Source organism: Chrysochloris asiatica, unplaced genomic scaffold (genome assembly GCF_000296735.1).
Source record: "Chrysochloris asiatica unplaced genomic scaffold, ChrAsi1.0 scaffold00004, whole genome shotgun sequence".
In the NCBI taxonomy this organism is placed as follows: Eukaryota; Metazoa; Chordata; class Mammalia; order Afrosoricida; family Chrysochloridae; genus Chrysochloris; species Chrysochloris asiatica.
The window spans coordinates 45,619,784-45,635,187 of NW_006408522.1; the positions used below are offsets into that span (position 1 = coordinate 45,619,784).

The 15,404-nt window shown below is 40.5% G+C and overlaps 1 protein-coding gene across 1 annotated transcript in view; it reads left to right on the plus strand.

Moving 5' to 3' along the window:
• Positions 1–15,404, plus strand: part of RYR3 (ryanodine receptor 3) — a 775,913-nt gene that overhangs the window by 417,529 nt on the left and 342,980 nt on the right. The window contains exons 17-18 of the mRNA XM_006831810.1: positions 12,433–12,566; positions 13,858–14,099. Coding sequence (XP_006831873.1) covers positions 12,433–12,566; positions 13,858–14,099 — 376 coding nt within the window. The remainder of the gene's footprint in view (positions 1–12,432; positions 12,567–13,857; positions 14,100–15,404) is intronic.

Below are 15,404 nucleotides of genomic sequence, written 5' to 3' on the forward strand. Positions count from 1 at the left end.
TACTTATGTGAGGTCTGTAATTGCTTTCCCTCCCAAAGTGGTAAATCAAAAGCAGGCATGAGACTTTAGTCTGCTCATTCCAGTTTCTCTAAATTCTGACATGTTCCCTCCTGTCTGTGAAGTGCACTAAGAATAATTGGCTAACACCGAGTAACACATGGTGTGAGAATAGAGCTAAGTGCAAATGTCAGGAGACCCTTTGACAGGAAACCTGTTCTCAGTTGGTTTCCTTAGAGGCTTCTGGATCTGACACCTAATAATGCACTTAGCAAATAACCATTTTTGTTAGGATTTCTTTCTTTCAAAAGCCATAAAAAATTTCATGGATGTCATAGAGTAACAAGTTGATTATCATCTGGCTCATTCCAAAGTTGAGGAAACTGAGACCTAACAAACTGTGTTTCTTGGAATCAGTACTTGTTTTGATGCTGTTATCTGAGGGTAGTAGAAGAGCAGTCCTTAGTCTTTTAGAGTCCAGTCAGTTTACAGAAATTCTGACAATGTAATAGAAGCTCAGGCAGTGTAACCCTGAAATATAAGAGTCTCCTCAAGGATGTTCCCTTTGTGTCTTCTAATGGGGTGAAGGTCATTTGCTGTGAGTTCAGATTCTCCTTTAGAGACTATTCAGTTGGGTTATTTTTTATCAAAGAGAAATCTGGCCTCAAATCATCACCAGTCATATTTAGAGTAAGTTCTCTAAGAAGTACTAGCTATACTTTTGTAGTCTGAAGGTAACCCCACATGAGACACCATGATGCATTGATACAGGTGATTTGAATGGGAAAGCTGGAAACAGAGATGAGCAGTTAAAAGGTATGGCTTTACTTTTACTGATAGAAATAACTCTGGGGATCTTCTGGTATAATTTTGCAAGACAAACAACTTACTCATTGCAACTACCTTTTTCAACAATATAACAACATAATTCATATGGATTTTGCTAAATGGATTACACAGGAATCAGACTATATCTATGGAAGCTGACTATGGAGAAACTCAACCAGCAGTCAGAACAAGGCCAGTGCAGACTATGAAATAGAATATTAACTGCTTATCTGCAAGTTCAGGTTGAAACTGAAGAAAATTAAAACAAATCCACAAAAGTCAAAATATGACCTTGATTTGAGCATCATCTGAAGAATAGATTCGATACAGCATCTTAAGACAATGAGTTCCTGGGCCTGGGAGCTCAGTACCGTAGTCTAATGGGACACCATAGTCAATTTGCATAACATAGTCCTCAAAGACAATGAGTTCCTGGGCCTGGGAGCTCAGTACCATAGTCTAATGGGACACCATGGTCAATATGCATAACATAGTCCTCAAAGACAATGTTCTATATTCTACTTTGGTGCGTAACAGCTAAGACCTTAAAAAGCTCATGAGTGGTCATCTAAGGTATAACTATTGGTCTACCATTTGTGGAAAACAGAACAATGATGAAAATTGAAAATGCTTGGAATCAACTAGACCAATAGACCAATGGAGCAGGTGAATTTCAATCACCATAACTCTGAGGCCAGAAGAACTAGCTGGTTCCCAGTTGCCAATACCAACTGTTCTGAAAGGGATCACAGTAGAAGATCCTGGATAGAGTTGGAGAAAACATAGAACAAAATTCAAAATTATTTTTTTTAAAACATTGTACTTGTCAGAAAGAGACTGGAGGATCGTGAGACTATGGCTGTCATTCACCTTTCAGGTCTTGAATGAAACTTATCCTCGTGACTCAATTTTCAGCTCAGTAATAGATAGTCATATAGGAGAGACAATGACAGTAGTCAGGTGTGAATAGTTAATCACTCAAGATTAAAAGAGCAACATTTACCTAAGGACAAAGTTGAGAAGCAATGGGAAGGAAGGTGGAATGGAACTAGGAACCACAGGGAGGAAGTAGGATAACTATTTTTGCATGGAGGGAGAGGATTGTAATCATTGAAATGAAACAAAGTCAGTGATATGTTTAATGCAAAATTGATGATATTCTCTGTAAACCTTCACACAATTCATGATAAAAATAGATTTGATGTATTGAACACTAATGACTAAAGATCAGGTGAGTTGTGGAATGGCATGAAAGATACGTGAAGAAACCTTAAGGTTATTAAATGGACAGTAGAGAAGCAAACGACCAAAGCAGATGTTAGAAGAGATTCTAAAACTTGCTACAGAAGGCAGAGAAGTAAAAGGAAGAAATGGTGCAATAAAAGAGATAACACAGAAAATTTCAAAAGTAACTGAAGAAGATAAAGTATTATGAAAAAATTGTGCAAAGATCTGAAGTTGGAAAACCAAAGGGGAAGAACACAGCTCAAATTTTTCAAGTTCACAGAACTGAAAAAAGAAATCATGCCTTGAGTTGTAATAGTGAAGAAAATTGTATGGGCAAAATATTGAATGATGCAGGAATCATCAAAAGAAGATAGAAGGAGACTTCTGGCAAGGTGATGGAGTGGAGTTGGCAGATGCGCTACGTGGACTCTTTACAACAAAGCAGACACAGATGAAAATCCTGGAACTCTGAACTTCAGATAAAGCGTTAGAGAAGTGGATTGAGTGCTTGCTGTAAGGAGATGCTAAGCAGGCATGGTGAGAAAAGGAAACTGACTGGTAAACAGTGGGCTAGACTCGGCACAACCATCTTGAACTCTTATGAGCAGCTTTGGTGATAGAAGGTGACCTGGCAGAGCAGATTCACACAGGCAAGGGGAAAGGGGAAAGGTGTGATTCCTTCTTTTTTCCCCACCCTCTATTGGTGACTAGAGGTGTGGCCATCTCCCTCCCTCATTCACTTTCAGCACAGACCCTGCTCTACAGGGGTTGAGAGCCAAGTAAATGGTTGTGCCCCGTGCCAGTGTGAGATAGTGCTGGCTGCACCACTTTGGTGCCAGGATTCAGCTAGGCTTGGCTCCAGAACTATAGAACCCACAGAACCACCAGACCAGCATTAGTCTAGCAGAAAACTTTATAACTAGCCACCCTGCCTCAACCACCCTGTGTTCCTGCCATTGACACCAGCTCCATCAAGGACCTTCACAAACTACTTCTGGATTGAGTGCCCTGAACATAGTTAACACCTAGGCCTATAGGAACTCTGTAGGGTTACGAGCTCCATGGTCACATCCCTCAATGAGCTTCTTAACTGGCAGGATTCCCCCAAGCCCCAGAGATTTCTCCTTTCTGGGTTCAACAGCTGTGCTCTTTTTTGTTTTTCTTGTTGGTTTTGTTTCTTTTTTCTTCTCCTCCTCCTTCTGTCTGTTCCCTTGAATTTTATCCTTTCTATCTGTTTTGTTTTTCCTTCTTCTGTTTCTCATTTGCCCTCTTTTTTTTTTTTTCCTTTTGATCTTTCTTTACTCTTGCTTTTCATCTTTCCTCTCATTGGTCTTTCTAAATGTTTGCTTTATTTCTTTTTATTCTCTTATTTTCTCTTCTACAACTCCATTTTTCTGTCTCTTTTTAAAATTATATTCCTTTTGTATGATTATTCCTTGTTTTCGTTTTTTTTCCCTTTATTATTGTCTCTCTTTATTGTTAGTTGCTTGTTTATTCTGTTTTGTTTTCTTGTGTGTGTCGAGGGATGGTATTCCTCTTTCCCACCTGACAGGAGACAGCAACCATGCCCATAAAACCCAGCCACAACCATACTCTCTGCAGCTTCACACACTGGGCAACAACCAATACCAGCTCCTGTACCACCTTATCAAGGATAAGCATCAGCCAATAGCAGCCAGACCCACCCTAAATTGAGATTCATGAATAGAAAATGGTACACATGTTTCCATTCTCTAACTACACTGACAAGAGACAGTTGGTGATTGCGGCTTCCACCATTTTCGTAGTACACCCTTAGGAGAGACATCAATATACAATCACTCATTAAATACACATGCAACACCAATACACTATCCCAGAGACGACAATTTTAGCTCACACAAAGAAACAAGATGGCTCAAACAAATGACAGCAGAGCCAGAAAACATTTTTTGAGGAAGTAAAGGTCATGCAGTTAACTGAAAAATAATAATTAAAAAAAGAATGATATTTAGGTACCTTCAAAGGATTAATAGCAAGATCGAGGAAAACAACAGAAAGAGACAATAAATAAAACACACAGAGAAAATTGTTGAAGAGTTGTTGGAAGAACATCACAGAAGAAGAGAAGATAAGCATACCAGAAAAGATAAGGTTACAACCTCATTCAGCTTGTATCCCAAACAGGGTAGACCCCAAAAGAAAATCACCAAGACCTATCATAATCAAAATTTCAAAACCAAAATCAAGGGAAGAATCCTGAGAATAGCTCAGGAAAAAGTAAAAGTTACCTACATAGGAAAACAAATAAGACTTAAATTCTGATTTCTCAGCAGAAACCATGCATTCAAGAGGGCAATGTAATGATGTATATAAAACTCTGAAAGAAAATTGCCAACCAAGAATCATATGCCCAACAAAGCTGTCCCTCAAATATGACAGTGAAGTTAGGACATTTCTAGATAAACAGAAAGTAATAACCTGGCCAGCTTTACAAAAACGCTAAAAGGTGTTCTTTGGACTGAGAACCAGCAGCAACATGCAACAATCTAAGATTAACATATATAATAACACCACCTATAACTCAATTCAGATATATAAGTTTTTTAAGTAAAACAAACCTACGAGCCGGAAAATAGGGAACCAGAAATATCAATTTATAATGGCATCAACTACAAAGCAAATAAGGGAACCGTGTAGATACAGAGCTTTCAAATGATGAGTAAGTCAAACAGTTTTTAAGACAAATCAGACCGTTTTAAATTGGGGGAGGAGGGGAGGAATCACAGTGTAAACTCAAAGAAAATTGAACTGCCTTCACCTCAAAATAGAAGAGGAAAACCAGAAAAAATTAGTAAACATTAATATGACAGTAATGAAAAGGGGGAAAAAAACCCACAAACAAAATTAACTCTGTGCAGAAAATTATGTGAAACAAAGAAGCCAGGAGATGAACCTAAAAGACATTATGCTGAATGAAATTAGTCAAGTATAAATAGTGTATGAGACTACTGTTGTAAAACGTCGAGAAAAGGTGAGAGAGAGAAAATTATTCAAGGGTTAGAGGGTAGACACATGTTAACCTGGATGAGAAATATACAATAAGAGTGAGGTTGTTAAGTGCCGTCGAGTCGATTCTGACCCATAGGACCCTGTATAGGGTTTCCAAAGAGCAGCTGGTGAGCTTGAACTGCCAACCTTGCAGTTCAAATGCCTTTGCAGTCTGATGCATTAGCCCACAGTGCCACACCAGGACTCCCAAGAGTAAGGTTAGCAGAGGATAAATGAAGGTGTACCAGGAGACACAGAGGAATGTTAAAGTGAGTAGAAGTAAATACTGTTAACTGATGGTATATGGAGGGGATTGCAATTATTGTAATGAAGCAAAGTATATGATTTATTGAATGTAAAACTAATGATATGCTCTGTAAACCTTCACTGAATTCACACTGAAAACCTAAAAAAAAATCAAAAAGGAAGGAATACACATTCACAGTACCAAAAAGAATTGGCTAACATTGAGCCACGTGGGAAGCTGCATATAATCAAGAACCAATGGTTTTTCAGGGAGAAATCTAAGCTGCCTGAAGGCCTTGGCAAAAAACAAGGTGCCAGGAAATGATGGAATACCAATTGAAATGTTTCAGAAAATGGATATGTAGTACTGAAGATGCTCATTCATCTGTGCAGTGAAATTTGGAAGACAGCTACCTGGCTAATCAATTGAAAGAGATCCAAATTTATGTCTATGCCAAAGAAAGGTGATCCAAAAGAATATAGAAATTACTGAACTATATCACTTATAAGTAAAATTTTATCAACGATAATTCAAATACACTTACAGTAGTACATTGACAGGGAGCTTGCCAGAAATCCAAATCAGATTCAGAAGATTATCATTGCTAGCATCAGATGGATCCTGACTGAAAGCAAAGACGTTTACCTGTTAACTATTCTAAAGCATTTGACTGTGTGGATTATGCAAATTATTGATATAATTGCAAAAAATGGGAATCGTAGAACATGTAATTGTGCTCGTACAGAACCTGTACATAGACCAAGAAGCAGATCAAGGGGATACTGAATGGTTTAAAATCAGGAAAGGTGTATGTCAGGGTACTGCCCTTCCACCATACTTATTCAATCCAAATGCTAAGTAAATAATGGAAGAAGTTGGACTGTATGATGAAAAAATTTGCATCAGGATTGGTGGAAGAGTCATTAACAGATTGCTATATGCAGATGTTATTTATTCGAAACATAAATAGGAGAAAAGATTGATGTTGCCAAAGACTTCATTTTGCTTGGATCAGTTATTAACATTAATGAAAGCAGCAGTTAAGAAATCAAATGGCATGTTGCATTATGTAAATCTGCTGCACAAGACCTCTTTAAAGTGTTCAAGAGCAAAGATATCAGTTTGAGGACTAAGGTACGCCTTACCCAAGTCATGGTATTTTCAGTAGTCTCATATGCGTATGAAAGTTGGACAGTGAATAAGGAAGACCATAGAAGAATTGATGCATTTGAGTTATGGTGTTGGCAAAGAGTATTATTAAAACTGCTTTGGACTACCAGAAGAACAAACAAATTTGTGTCAGAAGAAGTACAACCAGAGTGTTCTTAGAAGCCAGGATGGTGAGACTTCATCTCTCATACTGCAGACATATTATCAGAGGGACTAGTCCCTGAAGAAGGACATCATATCCCATAAAGTGAAGAGTCATCAAAACAGGAAGACACAGTGACAACAGCTGTGGGCTCAAATGTAATGATTGTGTGGAAGCCGCAGGATCAGGCAGTGTTTCTTTCTGTTGTACAGAAGATCATTATGAGTTGGAACAAATTCAGTGGCTCCTAACAGCAACAACAGTATGCAGATGATACAACCTTGCTTGCTAAAAAGGAAGAGGACTTGAAGCACTTACTGATAAAGATCAAAGACTAAATTCTTCAATGTGGATTATACATCAATATAAAGAAAATAAAAATCTTCACATTAGAAGGTCCTGGACAGAGTGGGAGAAAATGTGGAACAAAACTCAAAATCACCAAAAAGACTCACTGGTCAGACACTTGTGGAACCTTGAGTCTATGGCCATTGGTCCACGGTCCATGACGTCTGGAACTGAACTTATCTCCATGTCTCAATTTTCAGGAAGCAGTAGATTGCTATATATGGGGAACAGTAACCCTAAGGAGGTATGCACACCATAGAATGGTCAACCATTTGAGATCAAAACGACATCATTTACCCAAGGCCAAAGTTCAGAAATGTTGTTTAAAAAGAAAAGAGGAATGGAAGCAAGATACATAGGGAAGAAGTAGGTTAACTGATGTTCCATTGAGGAGATTGCAGCCATTGAGAAGAAACATGTTGAATGTAAAACTGATGATCTGCTCTGTAAATCTTCACTCAATTCACACAAAAAAAGGAAACAAAAATCCCTTACAACTGGACCAATAAGCAACATCACGTTAAACAGAGAAAAGATTGAAGTTGTCAAAGATTTTAGTTTATTTGGATCCACAATCAACACCTTGGGGGAGCAATAGTTAGGAAATGAAATCATGTATAGCATTGCAAATCTGCTGCAAAAGATTTCTTGAAAATGTCAAACAGCAAAGGTGTCACTTTGAAGACTAAGGTGTGCTGACCCAGCTATGGTCCTTTTGGTTGCCTCATATGCCTGTTAAAACTGAACAGTGAATAAGGAAGACTGCAGAAGAAGTGATGTCTTTGAATGGTGTTGAGGAAGAAATCATGGACTGTCAGAAGATCAAACAAACGTATCTTGGAAGAAGTACAGCCAGAATGCCCCTGAGAAGCAGGATGGTGAGTCTTCATTTCATGTGCTTTGGATATGTTGTTAGAATGGACCAGACCCTGTAGAAGGATATCATGCTTAGTTAGCAAAACTGAGGAAGACCTTCAGTGAGATAGATCGACACCTTGGCTGCAACAGTGGGCTCCACCATGGGAGCCATGGTGAGGATTATTGTTACAATGCTGTTGCTGCTGTTGTTAAGTGCCATTGAATGAGTTCCGACCCATAGCAACTTTGCATAGGTTTTCCGAGGAGCAGCTAGTGAGCTTGAACCACCAGCCTTGCAGTTCAAACCAACTCTGCAGTCCTGCACATTAACCTACAGTTCCACACCAGGACTGCGTAATGTTCACACCTGTGTTGGCTGGGAATTGAACCCTGGTCAGTAGTGTTAAGCACTATACCGCCAACACTTAGGTGTTGTTACAATAGCTCCATACAATCGCTCTATAAAAACACCTTTGAGTTTTCAGATAGCCAAGGAAAATGGGCATAGAAGTATTACCAACCACCCAGGTATCATGCAGAGGGAGAATAAAATGCATTCCTCAATGACTGCAAGATCTCAAATACAGAACCTGATAGACAATTCGCAGAGTAAATATAGCTAAGAGTTGGTTTTATTTTGTTTTCTGTAAAGTCACTTCCATAAATAAAACTGAGGACAAAATGTGCCAGTCAAATGATACTCCTGTGGATGTACAATACTCATTTCCTGTCTTTAAGGTAGCATCCCCACATAAGCTTATACCTTAGGTAGAGCAAAATGAAGATTTCAAGTGAAGTGGCATTCAATCATGAAATGGATTATAACCAGAAGCCAATGAACAGTATAAAATGGGATACGGAAACTCTCATATTGGATCAGTGTATGGATTAGAGAAGTGTGGCACTGGAGGATAAACACCGGAGTGCTAACCACAAGGTTGGCAGTTCAAACCCACCAGCCACTCCTTAGAGACCCTATACAGGGTTGCCGTGAGTCAGAACCAACTGGAAGGCACTTAACAACAATAACAAAAAGTCTAAATTCTCAGTAAACTAGCCTGTTGAAGAGTTCTTTTTGCTCATATAACAGTCCCAGGCCAACTCCACTCCACGTAGGCATTCAGAGACATAGGTTCCTTCTACCCAGCAGCACCACCATCCTCTAGGACAAGACTTTACAGGTAGTCCTGTGCTTACAGTCTTCCAGGCTTGGTGCTAAAATCCAGGTTCTGATTCTGTAAGTGTGGGGTGGGGCTTGAGGGACCTCTATGTCCATCAAGCTCCAGGTAGCATCAGTACCACTGATGCCGGGATCACACTTTGAGTAGAGAGACTCTTTGGCTTTGGAGTCATTCATTCATTGGATCTCTTTTTTCCAGCTGAGAAGAGAGAGATGCATGAAAGACAATGTAGGAGATTTTAGGACTGAGCTTAAAAATACATCGTGTTCTTCTATTTTTTATTGGTTAGGGCTCAGTCCCATGGCTCCACAGATTCAATGGAAGTGGAGAAAGGTAGCTTCTCCTTGTGCTGAGGAAAAGAAATAGAGATCGATCGTACATGCTGCTCTAGCAGGGAAAAAGAAACCCCATCTTCACATGTATAAATATTACAGCATCTATTAAGTCTTAAACAGGAGTACAACAATTCAAAACAAATATAGATCATCTTTGCAAGGGAAACAATCCATATGATACCATCATGAATTTTGCAAAATTCTACCTCTACATGGTAACCTTTTATAGGGCACAGAGAACAAAGAAATCTCCTCCCATAATCCTGACTACCGACAATAAAGTATCACAGGTACATGTCCGATGTCAGAAAGCAGGAAGGGGACTGCTACAGATAGGAGAGTTTACAAATTGAGGTTTTTGGGGTATGACATCACAACCAGACATTAAGGGACCTGTCTAGGAAAGCTCCTCTGAGGGAGTTTCTGTCCTTATTGCGATGCCTGATAAAATGGCCCCAAACCTATTTTCAGATACAGTCTATTTCCAACTCTTTGTCAGTTTGGATGTCAGATGCATGAGGTACTTGAGAAAATTTGACATCTGAACACTTAAACTTAGGCACAAGATTAAATTTAACTCTGCCTGGTTCAAGTCATTCATGGGCAAAAAGCCTTCAGATTTCAAACTTTGAAGCAACATTTAGCTGTATCTGCCACAGTTTCTAGAGGTCATGGAGGTGCTGCCTCTTAGTTGACAAGTCTGAATGGCCTCTAGACTCTTCTGCGTCCCCTTCAGGGTGATTGGGCCTTGTCTACACTCCCCTATCCTTTCAAAGAATTCTTTCTAACTTAGAAGACAGTTGCTCCCATTCCCCAGTTTTGTCCAAAGAATTCCTTCTGAAACAAAGCCCAAACAATGTCAGCACAGTTCTTCATGGCAGCATTTATTTACAGGCAAGGTGTACTGCTCTGTTGGGCTGTGTGATTTCTGCAGAGCCTTTATTCTCATCTTGGTTTCTATTGTATATGAGTTAAGCACTGCTTTCCCTCTGGCTGTGACAGCAAGATTCTTGCAGCTACCTCTCCAAGGCAAAACAGATGATGATGTTTGATAGGCTGGATGAAAAGTATTTCATTTCCCAGCCATCTCTGACTCCTTTCTGTGAGAAATTACCCTCTGGATTTGGAGTTTGCACAGTTGCTATGTTTCATGGAGTGGTAATGGTGAAAGTCCTCCATAAAACTGCCTTTGGGACTCTTTTTTGCTTGTCCCGTAAATGTGCCTTATATTTATCTGAACAAAATTGACGTTCAGCGAGGAAGGTAGAAAATTGGTTTGTGAGAATTATGGATTACAAACGCCATCAACAACCTGAAACCATCCAACCCTACTAAGCGCTGAGTCTTTGGTGGCCACTTTGAAAGACTGAAATGTGGGCTGCCCTGCTACCTCGCTGCTGTTTACTGAATGCTGTTGGCATGGCTCTGTATTTAGGAGAGAGAGGGAGGAGTGGTGTCCTGCTCCACACAGCTTGCCCTGCTATATCAGGAAGACAAAGACTGAGTGAAAGACGATCAGTGCAGAGAGAGAGAGCAGATGGAAGCCAGTGTATGTGTGTGTATATATAAGGCCACACACACACAATTCAAAGGCTCCCAGAAAACAAACAGGAGCAGAGGCAGCTTGGGAACTGATCTTTGGAGGTTAATGGGTCACCTGGGCTTTTATGGGTTTGTTCTTACTTAAGTTGAGACCAGGTGAAACATTTTGAATGCTCATTTCTAGAAATATAGGGATATTTTGGAATCCCTGGGTGGCTACTAACCAAAAAATTGGAAGATTGAGTTCACCCAGAGGTGTCTAAGACAAACATTCTGGTGAACTATTTCCAAAAAATCATTTCTTGAAAATTCTCTGAATTACATTTGTGCTCTGACACTCGTGGGGTCGCCCCAGGGCCCCGATCTCCAGGGCAACTGGTTTGACTGATTACACACTGCCATCGAGTTGCTTCCAACTCTTAGTGACCCTGTAGGGCAGAGTAGAATTGCTCTATGGGACTTGCAAGACTGTAAATCTTTACAGGAGCAGACAAGTTTACCTTTGTCCCACTGAGCAGCTGGTGAATGTGAACCACTGACCAACTGGGTTGCCAGCTCAGTGCTTAGCCCTCTGCAGTACTCGGGCTCCCTTTTTTCTGGTTACGGGTTTCTTACTGAGCTTTGATGGTATTATAGCAAGAGATCCAAGAACAGAAATCTGCCCTGCCATTACCACTTTCCTGCCCACATGAGGTTCCCTTAGCCCAATGGGAATCTAAAGGCCCTTTCATGAAGATATGTATGTTGTTGTTAAGTGCCATCAAGTCGTTCCGACTCATAGCGACCCTGTATAGGGTTTCTGAGGAGCAGCTGGAGAGCTTGAGCAGCTGATTACCCACATATCCTCAGTGCAGAGAGACATAAAAATAAGGAGGCAGCTCAGGTACAAGACCTATTGAGATCTTCTCCCCCTCCCCTTGTACTTGTATTACCCAATGTCACTGCCCAACCCCCATGGATTTTTTTTGTGTGTCCTACACTTCTCACTAAGGAGCTCTGGTAGTGTAGTGGTTACAAATCGGGTTGCGAACCGCAAGGTCAGCAGTTTAAAACTACCAGCTGTTCCATGGGAGAAACGTGAGGCTTTCTGCTCCTGTAAGGATTTATAGCCTCAGACTCTGTACAGGTTCGCTATGAGTCGGAACCAACTCTACGGCACATAACCACCACCACCACCACCATACTTCTCACTTGCCCTTAGCTGGTCCTGACCAGGATTTTAACCTGGAAACTGTCTTTAGAATTCAGATGCTTATACACTCAGCAATGACCACAGGTTACATGTCTAGGTTGGAGGGGAGAACACAAGACTTAAGACCCCCACGCTCGTTTTTCCAAGAGACAGCGTACTCTGGCCCAATCCCTCCCTAATGGTTGGTGAGGATGGGAAGGCTTCATTCACTCTATGATCCAGTTCTTTTAGATCATTTCCTAGCTCCACCCTCATGGCTCCCACATCATGTCTGGTGGCAGTTAGGTCTTGCCCACGGTACCCTGCTAAGGTTCACTTGGTGTATCCTGCTGCAGGTTCTGGATGTGCTGTGTTCCCTCTGTCTCTGCAATGGGGTTGCAGTAAGAGCCAACCAGAATCTTATCTGTGACAACTTGCTGCCCCAGAGAAACCTCCTCCTACAGACACGACTGATTAATGATGTGACCAGGTAAGGCCACCACCATCATCCAGAATACCAGGGGTCATTCTGCCCATTTTATCCCCTGGCAGGAAAGAGAGTGTGCTGGCTGAGCTCCAAAGCTGCCCACTCATAGTTTCTGTACGTAAGATAAGAGCGAGCAAAGGCACACTTTTATAACTGCTGCCTAGTACTCCAGCCTTTTATGCAAAGCTGCTCAATTCTTTTCTTAAAGTGGCCATGTATGGAATATCTGTATTCCCCCTAAGGATTGAGAAGTATGGACTGACAAGGCCTACCATGTCTTGTCTTGAACATTATTGCAATAATTGAATTTTCTTTATTGTATATTTATTTTGATGCACTAACTTTGAAAAAATATATTCCACAAAACGGTTGCTCCACAGAGACACTGTGGTTTCCTGTATCCTCTGGCACAGGAGCACTTATTCCCCATGGCTGTCTGTGGGGCCATCAGGAAGAACCTAGGCCTCTGCATAACTCCTAGTCTCCTTGTCTGTGTACGTGTCCACATCGGAATTAGGTGAATTCACTCTTCCTCAGCCAAGCAAGACTTGGGTTCTTTGGCCACTTTCTACCTAGACTCGTCCCCTCATTTGCAGTGCTGTTCAAAGACTCTCTGAATTCTAGAACATCCAGCAGATCTGAGTCAGCCGCATGGGCTTCCTTTTTTTCTAGGTACCATTTTGGTTTTTCCTTGTCCACAACAAGTAGATCAAAGTCCCTGCCCAATAACCATAAACCTCTAAGAGTATGAATCCAAATAGAAAAATTTCAAGTGATTTGTCCCAAGATTTCAGCCACATTACTGGATATATTAATTAAAGCCTCTAGTCATTAACAAGGTTGCCTCAAATGACTTCTTGATGCTTTTGAGAAAGTCATTGTTATGACTGATGCTTAGATGAAAAAGCTGCCCTCAAGGAAATTGAGTTGATTATGCCAATTTACTTTCACTTGCAGAAAGAAGCTAAGGTTTGTAATTGTGACAGCTTTGTATAATGCTTTCAACATCAGTTACTCATGCATGACACTCAGTAAACAATTGCACTGACTGAATGAACTATTTAAAGAGACAATCTTTATATTTTATAATGGAATCACTGTTGTTCTGACAACTTTCACTAAGAACTTGGTCAAGTATTCAAGACTATGTGTTTTCTACTCAAGAACAAGACAAAAACATGAAATTCCTCTAGCCCTAGATTTAATTGAGCCAGTGCCTCCTGGCCTCTGGTTTACCTTGTTTTCTAAGTTTTAAGCATCTGTAGATAATATCTGTCCCCATGTGTCATTTCAGTATCCGGCCAAACATCTTCCTGGGAGTCGCTGAGGGCTCAGCCCAGTACAAGAAATGGTACTTTGAGCTAATCATCGACCAGGTGGATCCCTTCCTGACAGCAGAGCCCACACATCTCCGAGTGGGCTGGGCCTCATCTTCAGGCTATGCCCCATACCCTGGAGGTGGAGAAGGGTGGGGAGGCAATGGTGTTGGAGATGACCTGTACTCCTATGGTTTTGATGGACTTCACCTTTGGTCAGGTGAGTCCCTTGCCACAACTTTGACACCTTAAGACTTACTGGGAATGATGAAGACTCAAACTGTTCATGTTGAGATTGTCATTGTGAAATAATACAGATTCAAAAGTCTCTCAGCTTGTTAGATGGGAAGAGCATCAGGTCTGAAATGAGACTGCTCTAGGTCTGAATTGTGGCTCTGCCACGTCATTCTGATCTGGTGTAGATCACTGACTTTTTCTCAAGCTCAGTGTGTGTTTCTTAAGGATCCTTATTCCTCAGGATTGTTCACATTGTATGAGAAAACAGGAAAGGAGAGGCTCATCATTTATTTACTGGGCAAGTGAGTTTCATACTTTTCGTATATTTTCTCTCATTTTGTCCTCGAAGTGACCCTCTGGAGAGAGATAATATTGACTTCATGTTACAGATGTGGAAACTAAGACACAAATACTGTTCAGATATTTATTCAAAGTCACTCTAGCAAGGATTCAGATCTGACTACAGATCCAGAAAATTTTCAGTGCATTTGCAGCCACAAAATAATGACTTATAAAATCTCTGTATCAATTTCTGATAAACAGTGGCTATTCACCTTCTTAAATGAGAGTTTGGAAGTTTTGTTAATTCTTATTTTTAAAAAGATAAACACTGCTGCTTTCTCTGAGCATGTACATGACTGTGCCGTGGAAAAGGTAGGAAGTCTAAAACTAACTCTTAGCCTTTCACACAAAAGAGCTCTGCTGCTCCCGTCTATGGTCCAAAACATGTTTTTTTCTGCATCTTTTGCAAAACTTCAGGTGGACGTTTTGTGACCCTTGTATCAGTCCTGATATCAGCATGTAAGCATTGTTTTGTGTCTCTTATATAAGCAGCCATGACACACGTTCTTCTTTAAATACAGTGTGAGGGAAAAGTTAGCCTCCACAACACAGTTGTGTATGTGTGAATATATATATATTCATTTGTTGTTGTTGTTATATGCTGTGGAGTCGGTTCTGACTCATAGCGACCCTTGTACAGGGTTTCCGAGGCTGTAAATTTTTACAGGAGCAGACCGCCTCATCTTTCTCCCACGGAACAGCTGGTAGTTTAGAACTGCTGACCTTGTGGTTCGCAGCCCGATTCATAACCACTATGCTACCAGAGCTAGTACACGTATACAGTGTATATATATAGTACACATATAGTGTGTATATATAGTACACACATAGTGTATATACAGTACACACATAGTGTGTGTATATATAGTACACACATAGAGTGTGTGTGTATATATAGTACACACAGAGTGTGTGTGTATATATAGTACACACATAGAGTGTGTGT